General features: G+C 32.8%; 2 protein-coding genes across 4 annotated transcripts in view; one reads left to right on the top strand and one right to left on the bottom strand.

The window, feature by feature from the left end:
• LOC126887453 (uncharacterized) overlaps positions 1 to 13252 on the top strand; it is a 64096-nt gene that overhangs the window by 9533 nt on the left and 41311 nt on the right. The window lies entirely within an intron of this gene.
• The window catches only part of LOC126887442 (uncharacterized), a 56479-nt gene that overhangs the window by 3789 nt on the left and 39438 nt on the right, over positions 1 to 13252 (bottom strand). For 2 of the 3 annotated variants that reach the window (XM_050654977.1, XM_050654979.1), the window contains 3 exons: positions 12489 to 12691; positions 9312 to 9524; positions 1367 to 1682 (listed from right to left, as the gene is read on the bottom strand). In XM_050654977.1, the coding sequence (XP_050510934.1) occupies positions 1367 to 1682; positions 9312 to 9524; positions 12489 to 12691 (732 nt within the window). The remainder of the gene's footprint in view (positions 1 to 1366; positions 1683 to 9311; positions 9525 to 12488; positions 12692 to 13252) is intronic. The other variant, XM_050654978.1, reaches the window with a different exon arrangement.

Here is a 13252-nt window from a genome sequence, read left to right as displayed (position 1 = left end):
AATAAAAATCTGTGGCTAACGGACCAGCATCCAAGCCATTTTTTCACACACACACACACACACACACACTACCATTTTCTCCGGCTAACCCGGATTTTCGATAACCCGGATCGGCCGCGGTCCCGATTAATCCGAGTTAACGTGGTCCACTGTATGTTAAAATAGAATTCGATGGAAGAATTTGGAAGACGACTATGTCCAGAAATGGACGATAGAAGTCTAAGAATTTTGTATATTGTGTACATCTGTTGGTATCCTCTATAATTTTAAATTTATGAAAGATAAAAGATTTACGTTAACGTATATTAAACAATTAAAAGAGTCCTGGTGTCACTTATTAAAAATCTGTACCAGTCTAATACAGGAACAGTACAACTAGATCAGAAGTTCTCAAACCAATTCAAGACCAAGACCGAGTTGTTAGACAAGGATGCGTGTTGTCACCTGACTTATTCAACATTTATGGTGAACATGTCATGAGGATGGCTTTAGAAGGATGGGCCAGTTGAGTAACAGTAGCTGGTAGGAAACTCTCCAATTTAAGATTTGCTGATGACACTACACTTATAGCAGCAAAGAAGCAAGAAATGTTTTGATCTCCTGCGAAGAGTTGAGTACGAAAGCAATAAAGTTGGTCTGAAAATCAATAAAGCTAAGACAAAAATAAGGGTGGACAGATTCCACACTATTCAACTGACTAACATGTTACAGGAATACCAGATAATAAACAGCTTTGGCTATCTCGGGTCTAGTATAACTAACGATGGTACCTAACTGTGAAGCAGAAGTTCTGAGACGTATTGGTATGGCAAAAAATGCGATGAATCGCCTAACTAAAAAGTTTGGAAAGACAGATACATGTCTCAAAATATCAAGATGAGATTGATAAATGCCCTTCTATTCTCAATATTTCTATACCGGACAGAGACTTGGACTCTTTGCGCACGCGAGCGCCAAAAATGATGCCTTTGAGATGTGGTGCTCAAGAAGAATGCTGAGCATACCTTGGAGAGCTCATAGGAAAAACGTTTCAATTCTAAAGCAATTCGAGTTTAAAAAGGGCTGTCTACAATATGTCTGCAACGAATTCTGCAATTCTTCAGTCACGTGGTTCGCAGAGGTGACGATAATTTGGAGAGATTAATTGTTTCTGGAAACGTTCCAGGGAGAAGATCAAGAGGACGATCCCGAACTAGATGGTCCGACCAAATTAAGAATTCAGCTGGAAACTCATTCTGCGAAGCTCTTAGAGTAACTGAAGACTGAGACCAATGTAAAAAAAATTGTTAGGAATATTGGAAAAAATCACGATCTTCAGTAATGGGGAACCCAAAAGAGAGAGACATTAAACAATATTTTAGCTTACCTTTTTTAGCTTTTGTTATTTTAAACTGCATCGGAGTACACTCCATATAAGGATCTTCGTTTTCTGCAAGAGTTTTAGGATCTTTCAAAGGATTCATTGTAATGTTGTAAACACCGTCTTTCTTTTGAATTTTCAGTGTGGGTTTAGGTTTAACATGAAGAGATGAAGACGAAGATCCTCCATCATATTGACGTCCAGGACCTCTTGATGGAAAATGGGGAATATTTAATTTTCCTAGTCCTTTAGCAATTCTATGAGCTTCAATACGTTTTGCGATTGTTCTTTCTATAGCTCCTGGACGCCAACCTCTTCTAGGCTAAAAAATTACAAATATGGATAAACGTATATTAATAATAAACTTAAAGGTAAAACCCATAACTAAATTAAAATTCATGGTGACGTTTCAATTATTACTTTAATCCAGTGGCGGCTCGTGACCTCAGTATGCGGGTAGGCTACACATATACTTCGGGTAGGCGACAAAAAATATTCTACAATTTGTAATACATTTTGAGCCGTCTTGCAATACTAAATGTAATCTATGAGCGGAAAAATGTGTAAAAATTGCTTTTGGAGCATCTACTTTAATTTTTTATTGTAATCCGTTTAAAGAGCCAGCCATTACACTTGCACCATCGTAAAATTGAGCAATTAATTTATTTCTGTAATCATATGGCTCAAGCACGTTTGAAATTAAACTATATAGAGCGTCTGCAGATCTATTCTCGCTAACATCAAAAAACCCTAAAAAATCTTTCTGTTACCTGACCAACTTTGTTAACAAAACGGATTGTTAAAGTACACTGTGATTTTTCGGTTATATCAGTAGTATCGTCCGCTAGTATAAAAAAAAATTGACTTTCATTAATTTCTGTTGAAATTTCATTTTTTACGTAATCGGCAAGGCAATCTATTAAATCATTTTGTATTGTTTTTGACAAACCCGTGAACACCCCTTCTATTTTTTAACATGATCCTGGATTTCCTGATCGCGTTTAACTACTAAATTAAAAATTTCTTTAAAATTACCCATGTTTGAAGAATTATTGCTCTCATCACGACCGCGAAATGCAAGTTCTTGTTTTACTAACAGAATTGTAGCATCAATTTCTTCAACTTCTTCAATCTTTTTCAACTTCTTCATTATATATCTCATTAGATAGAGCAATTTGTCCAGCTAAAGCACTGTCAATAGTTTGTTTATTTTTTTCTAACCGTTTTAAACCTAAGCAATTGTTTAAATGTTCTTTCGAAGATTCATGTTTTTTTTAAACTAGCTGATAAATTTTTCAAATCTGAATATCCCTGACTCACCCAAACATTTTGCTTCAAATTTGAGAGCAACAGACAAGGCCAACAGAAAAGTGAATTTTTAAAATAACTTCCGCTTAGCCATTTATGATTTTCATACCATATTGTTTTAAACGATCTCGAAAATGGTCGATTGTCTTTTGTCTTATCTGTGGATAAAATTGTTAAATTTGGTAAAGGCCGGCCCATTGAAATAATTTCTGATCTTTCTTGATTTTGGCGGCTTGAAAAAGGCGTCTCGATCAAACTGCATATTACATCGTTTAAAATATTCATATTCGATGACTAAAGTTTTTTCACCAATAAAACTAACACACCTACGTTTCAACAACGTCAAATATTACTTATTTTATTTATGTATCAAATAATAATTTACTCTTCGAATAAATTGATAAGTTAACAATTAACCTCGCTTTAAATTTTTAATTATCTATATAATCTAATAACACAATTCGTCAGTTTAACTTTAAATTATCCAAATTGTATTGAAACACAATAAAAATATAATGGACGACTGACAAATAACTATTCACAGATTTATTTGTCGTTAGTGAATTATTACTAAATTAATATAAAATTAAAATGCCCTTCCATAGACCGATCTCAAATTTACCTGTTTATTATTCAGTTTTCATAAACAAATTTAAATTGTCCTCCTAGTTTTATTCAATACTTAACCTACTAATAACAGCCAAAATCAAAAAACAATTATTTAAAACAGTTTCACAAGACACAAGAGAAGCAACTGATAAAATTTTGTAGGTCCGGCTATAAGACTCTGTGCCTATTCGCCCCCTTTCAAAATCGTAGAATACGGTCGTTACCAGCAGACCTGTAGCAGGCCTGCTCGCGTAAACAGAGAGAGATCGCACGTCAATTCGATGTTGGCGTCGTTCTATTTCAGGCTACGTTTTCAAGTGCCTGACCAAGGAAGAATATAGAATCTTATACAGTACTACTGATACTACAAGGAGCGTACAATAATTATAACTACGGAGAAAATTTTTTGGATATTTTTAAAAATAATTTGGATAATTTTTGCTATTTTATTGTAGGTATTGTGTCAAAATTTATAAATTACAATTTTGAAATAAGTAATTTATATTAATAATTTATATTATTGTACTATATTTGAATAGGGTAGGCGGCGCCTACCTTGCCTACCCCGACGGGCCGCCCCTGCTTTAATCATCGACAGAATAATAAGTTTCTTGAGCGGATGCTTTAAAATAATTTTAAAGGAACAAACAATAATTAATGAAAACGTAAAAAATGACATTGACAATCATTGGGTTAAGTCAATAATTTCAAACACGCCATGTCTTGTTGCGTGTTTAAGGGTGGCTTCAAAAGAATATGTATAATGCCTCCTTGATGCTGAGTTCCGTTAAGGAACTTGCATGACCAATGATTGAGAAGTCCTTACGACTAATAGGGTGGTCAGAATCAGTCATATGTTGGAATACCGCTGAATTTGGAACTGTTCTTGATCGTCTTCCTAAGTGAGGAGTGACACCTAAGTGTTCGCAACATCTGACATTAAAGTGACGTCGAGTCTTCCCGACGTACGTAGCTGCACAGCTACTACATTTGAATTGGTATATAATGTTAGATGCGAGATCACTAGGAATCATGTCTTTCACATGGAAACGAGATCCTATCCTTTCCAAAGTCGTGAAAGCAAATCTTAATTCTATAGAGGGAAATGCTTTTTTAATTGTTTAAAAATATAACAAAACAAGTTTAATCAATATACTTGTTCACCGCGCTTTCACTATCTGTTCAACTTTGCAATTCCTACATGAAGAGTTAGAAAACATAAAGATGATCTTAATAGTCGAGGAAATGAAGCATTTTGGCTCGCAATTTTTTCGTCCAGCATGGATTTACTTGAAATTTTCACATGTGGTAGGGAATAGTCCAAGGATCATTTTCTATATCATGCCGCTGTACGCTAAAACCTTGGGGGTGGTCGCCACCCCATCTCGGGGGCGGGAATTTTTTTATTACATTTTAACGATGTAAATCGATGTAAAAAGTAATTCTAAGAAAAAAATGTTTTTTACATTATCTTCGTAAAACTAATATTTTTCGAGTTATTCGCGCTTGAAAGTAACAGTTTTTCGATGAAAAAATCGACTGTTTTAGAGGGTTTTTTGAGAATACCTCGAAAAATATGCACTAAATCAAAAAAACTGTAGATATCAAAATTGTATCTTTTAATAACACAAACCAATTTCTTTTTCTGTGATATCTTTAAGATCAATACAAACTGAGATACGGCATGTTACAAGTTAGCTTTTTTCGTCAAATGCATAATTTAAAATATTCAAAGTAAAATAACGGAAAAACTTTGCCTTATTCAAGGAAAACTTAAATAATATTTTTTCAAGTATATAGTAACGCCTTTCAAAAAATAATAATAAAAAGTTTCTAGCCTGAAAATTAAGCGACTAATGATGAAAAAAAGTCGGTACCTGCTTTTCTCTATGAAAAAATCAGTGAAAACAACTCCCTAACTACCCTCCTAATTAAAAATTGGTCTTCAGCTTTCTGTAGTTCCTTTTATATTTGTATTATTAATACACCCAAGAAGTTTGACCTATTTAAAAGGCCTAATTTTAGGAAAATTGGAGTTTAAAGAAAAATTAATTTTTTGGAATTTCCCATTTTTCACCTTTTACTTCAAAATATCTCCGAAAATACTGGAGCTACGAAAAAATGATGGATTACTAAATTGTAGACTTTTTGATACCTAAAATTTCTTTGTGCATATATTTTCAATCCAGTACACAGTTAGCAAGATATAGCTGTTTAAAACCTCTATTTACGAGCAAACACCCCCTTATTCGAGCCCTTTAAACCCACTTTAATTAAAAACTAAGGGATCTTACGAAATTTAGTTTACAGAGTCTTATAACTCTTTAAAAATCCTACAAAGTCATTTTTGCAAAAACTTTTTACTCCAAAAATGAAGGAGCTATGTTTATAAAACGAATTTTTTTTTCGAAAAATTGGGATAGTCCTCTTATGGATATGGATAATTTTCAATGTATATATGTGTAATAGCACAGAACCGGTTCGTATACTGGAAGATGACTAAAATGCTAATGAAATGACTAAAATTTAGCTAATGAATAAAATGCTACTAAAATGCTACTAAAATTTGTATTTGTACATATTTGTAAATTCGTATTTTTGTGCAAATAGATGTTTTTCTAATTCTTTAATTCTACTTTTTTTCTGTATAGATCTATTAAAATATCTACTTATAAAAACTGTAATGTTATTAAGGGAGGTTTTCAAGGGTTGAAATATTATGATATTATATCCTAAAGTATAAAACAATCATTATTTAACCAATCAAAACCAAATTTTACCCATATTAAAGTTTACAATGTTTTATTTAATTTTTGACAATAAGGGGTAGTTTACACCCCTAACAATAATCAACGCCTTTAAGCATGATATAGAATATGAAGTACAGGGTGAGATGATCCTAATCCCAAATTTTTATGTAAATCGATGCAAGCCGAAATTATTCTTTTAGGATAAGTAATTTTTTTATATATAGCTCCAACAAGGGTGGTTTTAAGGGTTAAAATATTATGATAGTATATCTTAAACCATAAAACAATCATAATGTAACTAATAAGAACCAAATATTGACAATATTAAAGTTTAAAATGTTATTTTATAATTTTTTACAATTAGGGGTAGTTTTCACCCTTAAAAAACCAAAATCGTACAACAGCTCAATATAGAAAATGAACTAGAGTGTGTAATGAGCCTAATCCCATATTTTTGTACAAGTCGATGCTGGACGAAAAAATTGCGAGGTTTTGCCATTTTTTCAGCTTCATTTCCTCGACTATAAGTAAAAATGGTTTTTCGTTGAACTTCTTAGAAAGATACATGAGATGTTTTTTCAATAACAAATTCCAACGAAACAGCAAAGTAGAAAAAATCGAAGAAAAGATCTATATCAAACTTCCATATACTGGTTACCACAGCTTACAAATCCGACGCAACATCCGTAGAACAATTAAAAAAGCATTTCCTTCTATAGAATTAAGATTTGCTTTCACGACTTTGGAAAGGATAGGATCTCGTTTCCATGTGAAAGACACGATTCCTAGTGATCTCGCATCTAACATTATATACAGTCGGAAAAATGAAAGAATACCCATGAACGAACATATAAAACACGCTGTATTTTCCTATCACCGTGTCACAAAGAAAATTGTCTAGTGCAAGTACATGTAGCAATAATTATTACATGTACTTGCGCTGGCCAATTTTTTGTGTGACACGGTGACAGGAAAATACAGCGTGTTTTATATGTTCGTTCATGGATATTCTTTCATTTTTCCTACTGTACCAATTCAAATGTAGTAGCTGTGCAGCTACGTACGTCGGGAAGACTCGACGTCACTTTAATGTCAGATGTTGCAAACACTTAGGTGTCACTCCTCACTTAGGAAGACGATCAAGAACAGTTCCAAATTCAGCGGTATTCCAACATATGACTGATTCTGACCACCCTATTAGTCGTAAGGACTTCTCAATCATTGGTCACGCAAGTTCTCCAACGGAACTCAGCATCAAGGAGGCATTATCCATATTTCTTTTGAAGCCACCCTTAAACACGCAACAAGACATGGCGTGTTTGAAATTATTGACTTAACCCAATCATTGTCAATGTCATTTTTTACGTTTTCATTAATTATTGTTTGTTCCTTTAAAATTATTTTAAAGCATCCGCTCAAGAAACTTATTATTCTGACGATGATTAAAGTAATAATTGAAACGTCACCATGAATTTTAATTTAGTTATGGGTTTTATCTTTAAGTTTATTATTTTTATCAAGTTTAATGGTGTGTCCTTATCTACAAACGTATATTATCTAGGAAAACAGCAGGAAATTATGTTAGACCTAAATACATATTCAACCAATATGTTATGTTTCGAATATATTCTTCTTTACGTGCCATCTCCGAGACGAAGGTTAGCAATGAGCACTGCTATTCTAATCTTTGATGCTACAGCACGAAGGAGTTCATTTGAGCTGCATCCAAACCATTCTTTGAGTTTTCTCAACCAGAACATTTTTCTTCTACCTATGCTGCGCCTTCCTTGAATCTTTCCCTGCATTAGATATTAATTTTAGGAGTTCATATCTGTCACCACGTGTTATATGACCCAAATATTGTAGTTTTCTTATTTTGATGGTATCTTCGTGCTGTTTTCTATTCTTCTTAGGACTTCTTCATTGGTTATTCTGTCTATCCAGGAGATTCTCAGCATTCTTCGATATGTCCTCATTTCAAATGCTTCCAATCTATTGAGACATTGTTTATTAAGAGCCCATGTCGCCTCGCCATACAAAATAACAGAAAATACATAACACTTTAGTACTCATTTTCTAAGATTTAGATGGAGGTTTCTACTATATTATATTTGTTTGATATTATCGAATGCACTTCTAGCCTTTTCTAGTCTAACTTTGATTTTGTTTTTATAATCGTTTGTTTCATTAATGTTTGTCCGTAAATAGTTATAATTCTGAACTCTTTCTATCGTCTTATTATTTACGTGTATATTGATATTTCGAATATTTTTCTTTGATATGACCATGGATTTTGTTTTCTTTAAATGAAGTGAAATACAGACGTACTCGCAACCATTTATTATTAACTCCCGACGACCGGTTTCACTCTCTCTTTCTCTCTCTCTATAATATGCAGAGGCAGAGAATCTTCAGGTCAACGGTTACAAGTAACTAAATTATTCTGCTACAATGTGATTAACTAAATGATCATATAACTGCTAATACAATCATTTAGTTACAATTCTGACCTTTCCAACTGTTTCTTCCTTTGTACCACCACTGCTCCTGACATTGGAACATCACAAGGAGCAAGGAACATTGAATTGGGTTACAATTGCATAACCAGACTTAACGCGAATCTTATATATTAACTTCTTTTAATCCAAACGTTGTCGGCCTTACACTCACCAACACATAAACAAATAGAAATCTTTTAATAAATATAGATAAAACTTTAAAACCGTTACATATTAAAATTAAATATATGACATCCACTTTTAATCTATTTCACAAAAAAAATACTCTCTACCCTCAAGAACTTTTCCATATGCTTGTTAACATATACAACAATTTCCGTCTATCCCATCATACCCGCATTAGCATAACTTGAGCAATAAATTATGTTATTTAAGACTAAAGAAAAAGCCCCTTGTAGCGAAATCATTTAGTTACTTCTAACCGTTGACCTGAAGATGCTCTTCATCTTACAGAGAGCGAAACCGGTTGTCGGGTGTTAAAAATAAATGATGGCGAGTACGTTTGTCTTTTACTTCATTCAAAATGAACTAGCATATGCAATCCATTCAACATTTGTTTTCTTTGATGAATGACAGACCACAATTTTCACTCGTTGCAACAATCTTATCTATATTCAAATGTTATATTTATTATAATCTTGTTATATTTCTTAATGGTTAGCTATAAAAAGAATGATGCTATGCTTTACTCAAACAAATTATATGAAGACATTAAACAAAATTGTATACATGGAATAAATACAAATAAAAAATAATCCAACAAACCTTCATTTGGAGTATTGGTGTATGTTTGTTCCAAAGCCATCCCATATATGACGGTACATTGCGCCTCGGTATGACACACTCTCGATGACCAATTAAGACACCCGGATATTTATCTCCAACTGAATATACAAATCTTCCCCTTTTCTTGGTCTTTTTCTTGGTCCCGCTTTCTGATTTCACTTTAGTACCTGATTGACCAGCCTGTTTTGGAGACTATGTCAATTATTCAACAAATTAAAAATTTAAACAAACCACTATAAATACTTTCAAAATACCAGAGACTTTTGAAAATGAATACCTACATATTGTAATGAATAAAAACACAGTATACAAATAAATGGCGAAAATATTAATAATAGTTTTTACCAACTCTAAAATGCCTGGTGACACCAACAAATCTTAAGCTTCAGCTTAGACCAGCACAGCTTATAGATAGGGCCGCTTTAAGTCTCACATAATTTCGATTCTTATCAATGCAAGCCACGCCCATATAACAATTTCATGTTCTTAGTAGATTCATAGAACATACTTTTCAGAAAAAGTATATACTGAGAATATGCGTAATTACCATTGCGAATGTGCAGAGCAGATACTGAGTATATACTGCATTACAGTACTTAAACGTTCTATGTATATACTTAGAATGTACTACCGCACTTCTTTTCAGTATATACCAAGAACATACTTTTTACGAGGTTCTAAGGAGGTGGTATAAACCTTCTATTTATATACTTAGAATGTACTACCGCACATATTTTTAGTATATGGAAAGAATATTCCAAGGAAGTGCTATATACCTTGTAGTTATATACTTAGAATGTACTATGGCATATATTTTTAGTATATGGGAAGAATATTCCAAGGAAGTGCTATATACCTTCTATTTATATACTTAGAATGTACTATCGCACATATTTTTAGTATATGGGAAGAATATTCCAAGGATGTGCTATATTTCTCAGAAGTATGTTTTCAACATCATCCAATCTCATCCTAGGTTCTACTAATATATTATATTTACATATTCTAATTGCATATGAGAATGTAGTTATTACATTCTACAATATTACGTAAAAAGTAGGTATAAAATATATAAACTTTAGTTAGTTATATAGGTACCTATGTGTAATAAATATTATATGGGTAAGTAGGTATAATATATAAAATATAAGTAATAAATATATTTAGTTATTATGTGCACATCAAAATAAAAATTCTGCTTATATATTATATAATAGCCAATCCAATATATAATATATATGTAAATGACTAAAATTTATAGGTATCTATATACATTATACATACTTTTACTTACTAGATATTTAGGAAATATTGAAGTATCAATATGAATTTATTATTTTCAAGCTGATTTTTATGTTCTTAAAAATGTTTTAGTCCTTGTAGCCAGAAATACTTCGTCTTCGCTTCGTCCTAACAGCGTAGACTCGTAGACATAAATGCCTAACTGTACTGGAAACTATTTTCATATTTTGCCCTTGTTACCTACCCCCTTCCCTTGTGCAGGTATAAAATATACAATGCAAGGGTCAGAATAAAGTCAGAATGACAATGAATGGCCGTTTCCGGATTCCCGAAAATTATAGGTAAAATTACTCATGGTATAAACTCAAATCAAAATGGTATATTCATTTCAATTGAAAACGAAACGAGAATTTCTCATTTTTCTTCAATAGAATTAAGTTTTAAACTTTTTTACCATACAATTAAAACGGTTTTAAAAAAATGAATTAGATAGTTCAGTAGTACCTACCAAAATACCTAAACTTTATTAATTATTCTAAACGCGAAGTTGATAATCTATAGGCTAACATTATTCTTCTTCCTATAGGTACATGCAGTATATTCTTTTTAAGATATTTTAAAAGCATATACAAGTATGTGCTAAGCATATACTTTTGCATATACTTACGCATATACTAAGAATATTCGATTAAGGTATATTATAAGAATAAACTTTTACGAACATTCCGAGATACTACGTACACGAATGTGCTCAGTATTCGGTGCAAGAATATTCTTTGAAGCACATGCAAAGAACATGAAATTTAGAATGTTTTTTATGGTACATGCTATGCTTGTACTACGCATATACTAAAAAGGATATACTTCGACGAATGTTTGTAGGATATGCTTAGAACATGATGCGAACATCACTGTTATGTGGGCGTGGCAATCCATGGTGGCAGTCTGAAAACTCATCTAAAACTCAATGGTGCACTCAATGGTGCTTCGTAAGCTGAGCTTAAAGTACCTACGTCTTAAGCTTAAGATCTGTTGGTGCAACCAGCCATAATAGTAGGGGAGGAAAGTATGCTAAATTTGCAGTTACTCGAGCGCTTTGGAGACCTATTGGGTTCTGAAGAGTATGTTCTAAAACCAAAAAAAAATAAGTTTAGTTTTCCATTTTAGTGGGGACTTTCAATTTAATTTTCCATTTCCAACAATCGTTTTTTCCGATTATAGCGCCATATATCCATAAATCGAAAAAATGCCTCGAGTAAAAGTTGCTTATTTTTACGTAAAGAATCCAAATCTGTAATAAAAATTTGATGTTCCCATTTAAGATTTTAAAGTAACCCCCACCCCACCTTCGTGGTGGTCGTGTTTTTTGACTTCGATAGATTTTTCAAAAATATTGAATAAGTTGTTTTTGCAGTTTTTTGATATGATTTTCATTTCGCGAAATATCGCGGAATTCGTGTTTAAAATTTTTAATTTTTTAAATTCTGACATCATTCGATAGATTTTTGAAAAATATTGAACAGGTATTTTTTAGTTTTTCGATCTGTCGTTTATTTCGAGAAATATTCGCTTTTTTGTAAAAATTTGTGCTTCCCCCATTTCCTTACGCCCCGGTCAAATTGTCAGATGTTTGAAATATACACTCTTTTGCATGTACTTAACTTACCTTATCTCTTAATCTGACGATTTTGAGTTTTTCTAAGGATAGATTTTTTTCGGGCCCCCTTTAACTAATTCCCCTGTGTTAAGATCCAATATATGGTCGAGGTACATTACAGGGTACAAGGTTTCTCCCCATATGATAATCTGACGCGCTCGACTAACTGCAAAAATCCCCGTTTGGGCTAAGACATCTCACAAGTTTTATATTTTAATACGATATAAATATGTATTTATTAAAAATGTACCCTTTACCTTCACTGCGGTTTGAGATGGGGCTACAACATTTGCTTCTGTACCTTGAATATCCCCTCTGGGGCATTTAGGATCCGAACAATACGAGCTCAAGTTTTTCTTATTATAAGGACAATTGGGATTTCCACAAATATTATCTCCACCACCTCTTTCTTGTTTAGCAAAAGGACATTCAGGATTCTTACAAACATTATCAGAAATAGCTGTAAATAAGCAGATAACACGAAAGAGAATTAATATTTAATTTCAATACAGAGTAGGTACCACCATCCGCTTATACACATTTCATCCTTTTGGAATCATCAGAGCGAGATGTGGTAGGCTCCCTGGGTCGAAACAAAATCTTTCTATATTTGCATATTATTTTAAGAGATGCTGCAGCGACATCTATTAAAAACAAACGAAATAAACAGACTTCGGCTGTTACCTGAATTGATTTCAAATGTAAGAAATCTTCAGATTGAAAGAATTCTTTAAAAAATTCAGACAGAATGCCGAATAGACCATCGCCAAACTAACATGATCAAATATATCTACCAAAAGGCAACGGTTACCGTAAGACTATCTAAACAACAAACAAATAAATTCTGTATACAACGAGGTATTCGGCAAGGAGACACCATCTCACCAAAGCTGTTCACAGCCCTTTTAGAACACACTTTTAAGAAGGCAGGTCTCAACGAATATGGTATCAACATAAATGGAGAGAAGCTTAGTCATTTGAGATTTGCAGATGACATCGGCCTTATAGCCGATCGTATGGA

This window comes from Diabrotica virgifera, chromosome 6 (genome assembly GCF_917563875.1).
Source record: "Diabrotica virgifera virgifera chromosome 6, PGI_DIABVI_V3a".
Taxonomy (NCBI): domain Eukaryota; kingdom Metazoa; phylum Arthropoda; class Insecta; order Coleoptera; family Chrysomelidae; genus Diabrotica; species Diabrotica virgifera.
Note: the sequence above shows the minus strand (reverse complement) of the source record. Positions and strands in the feature narration are given on the sequence as shown.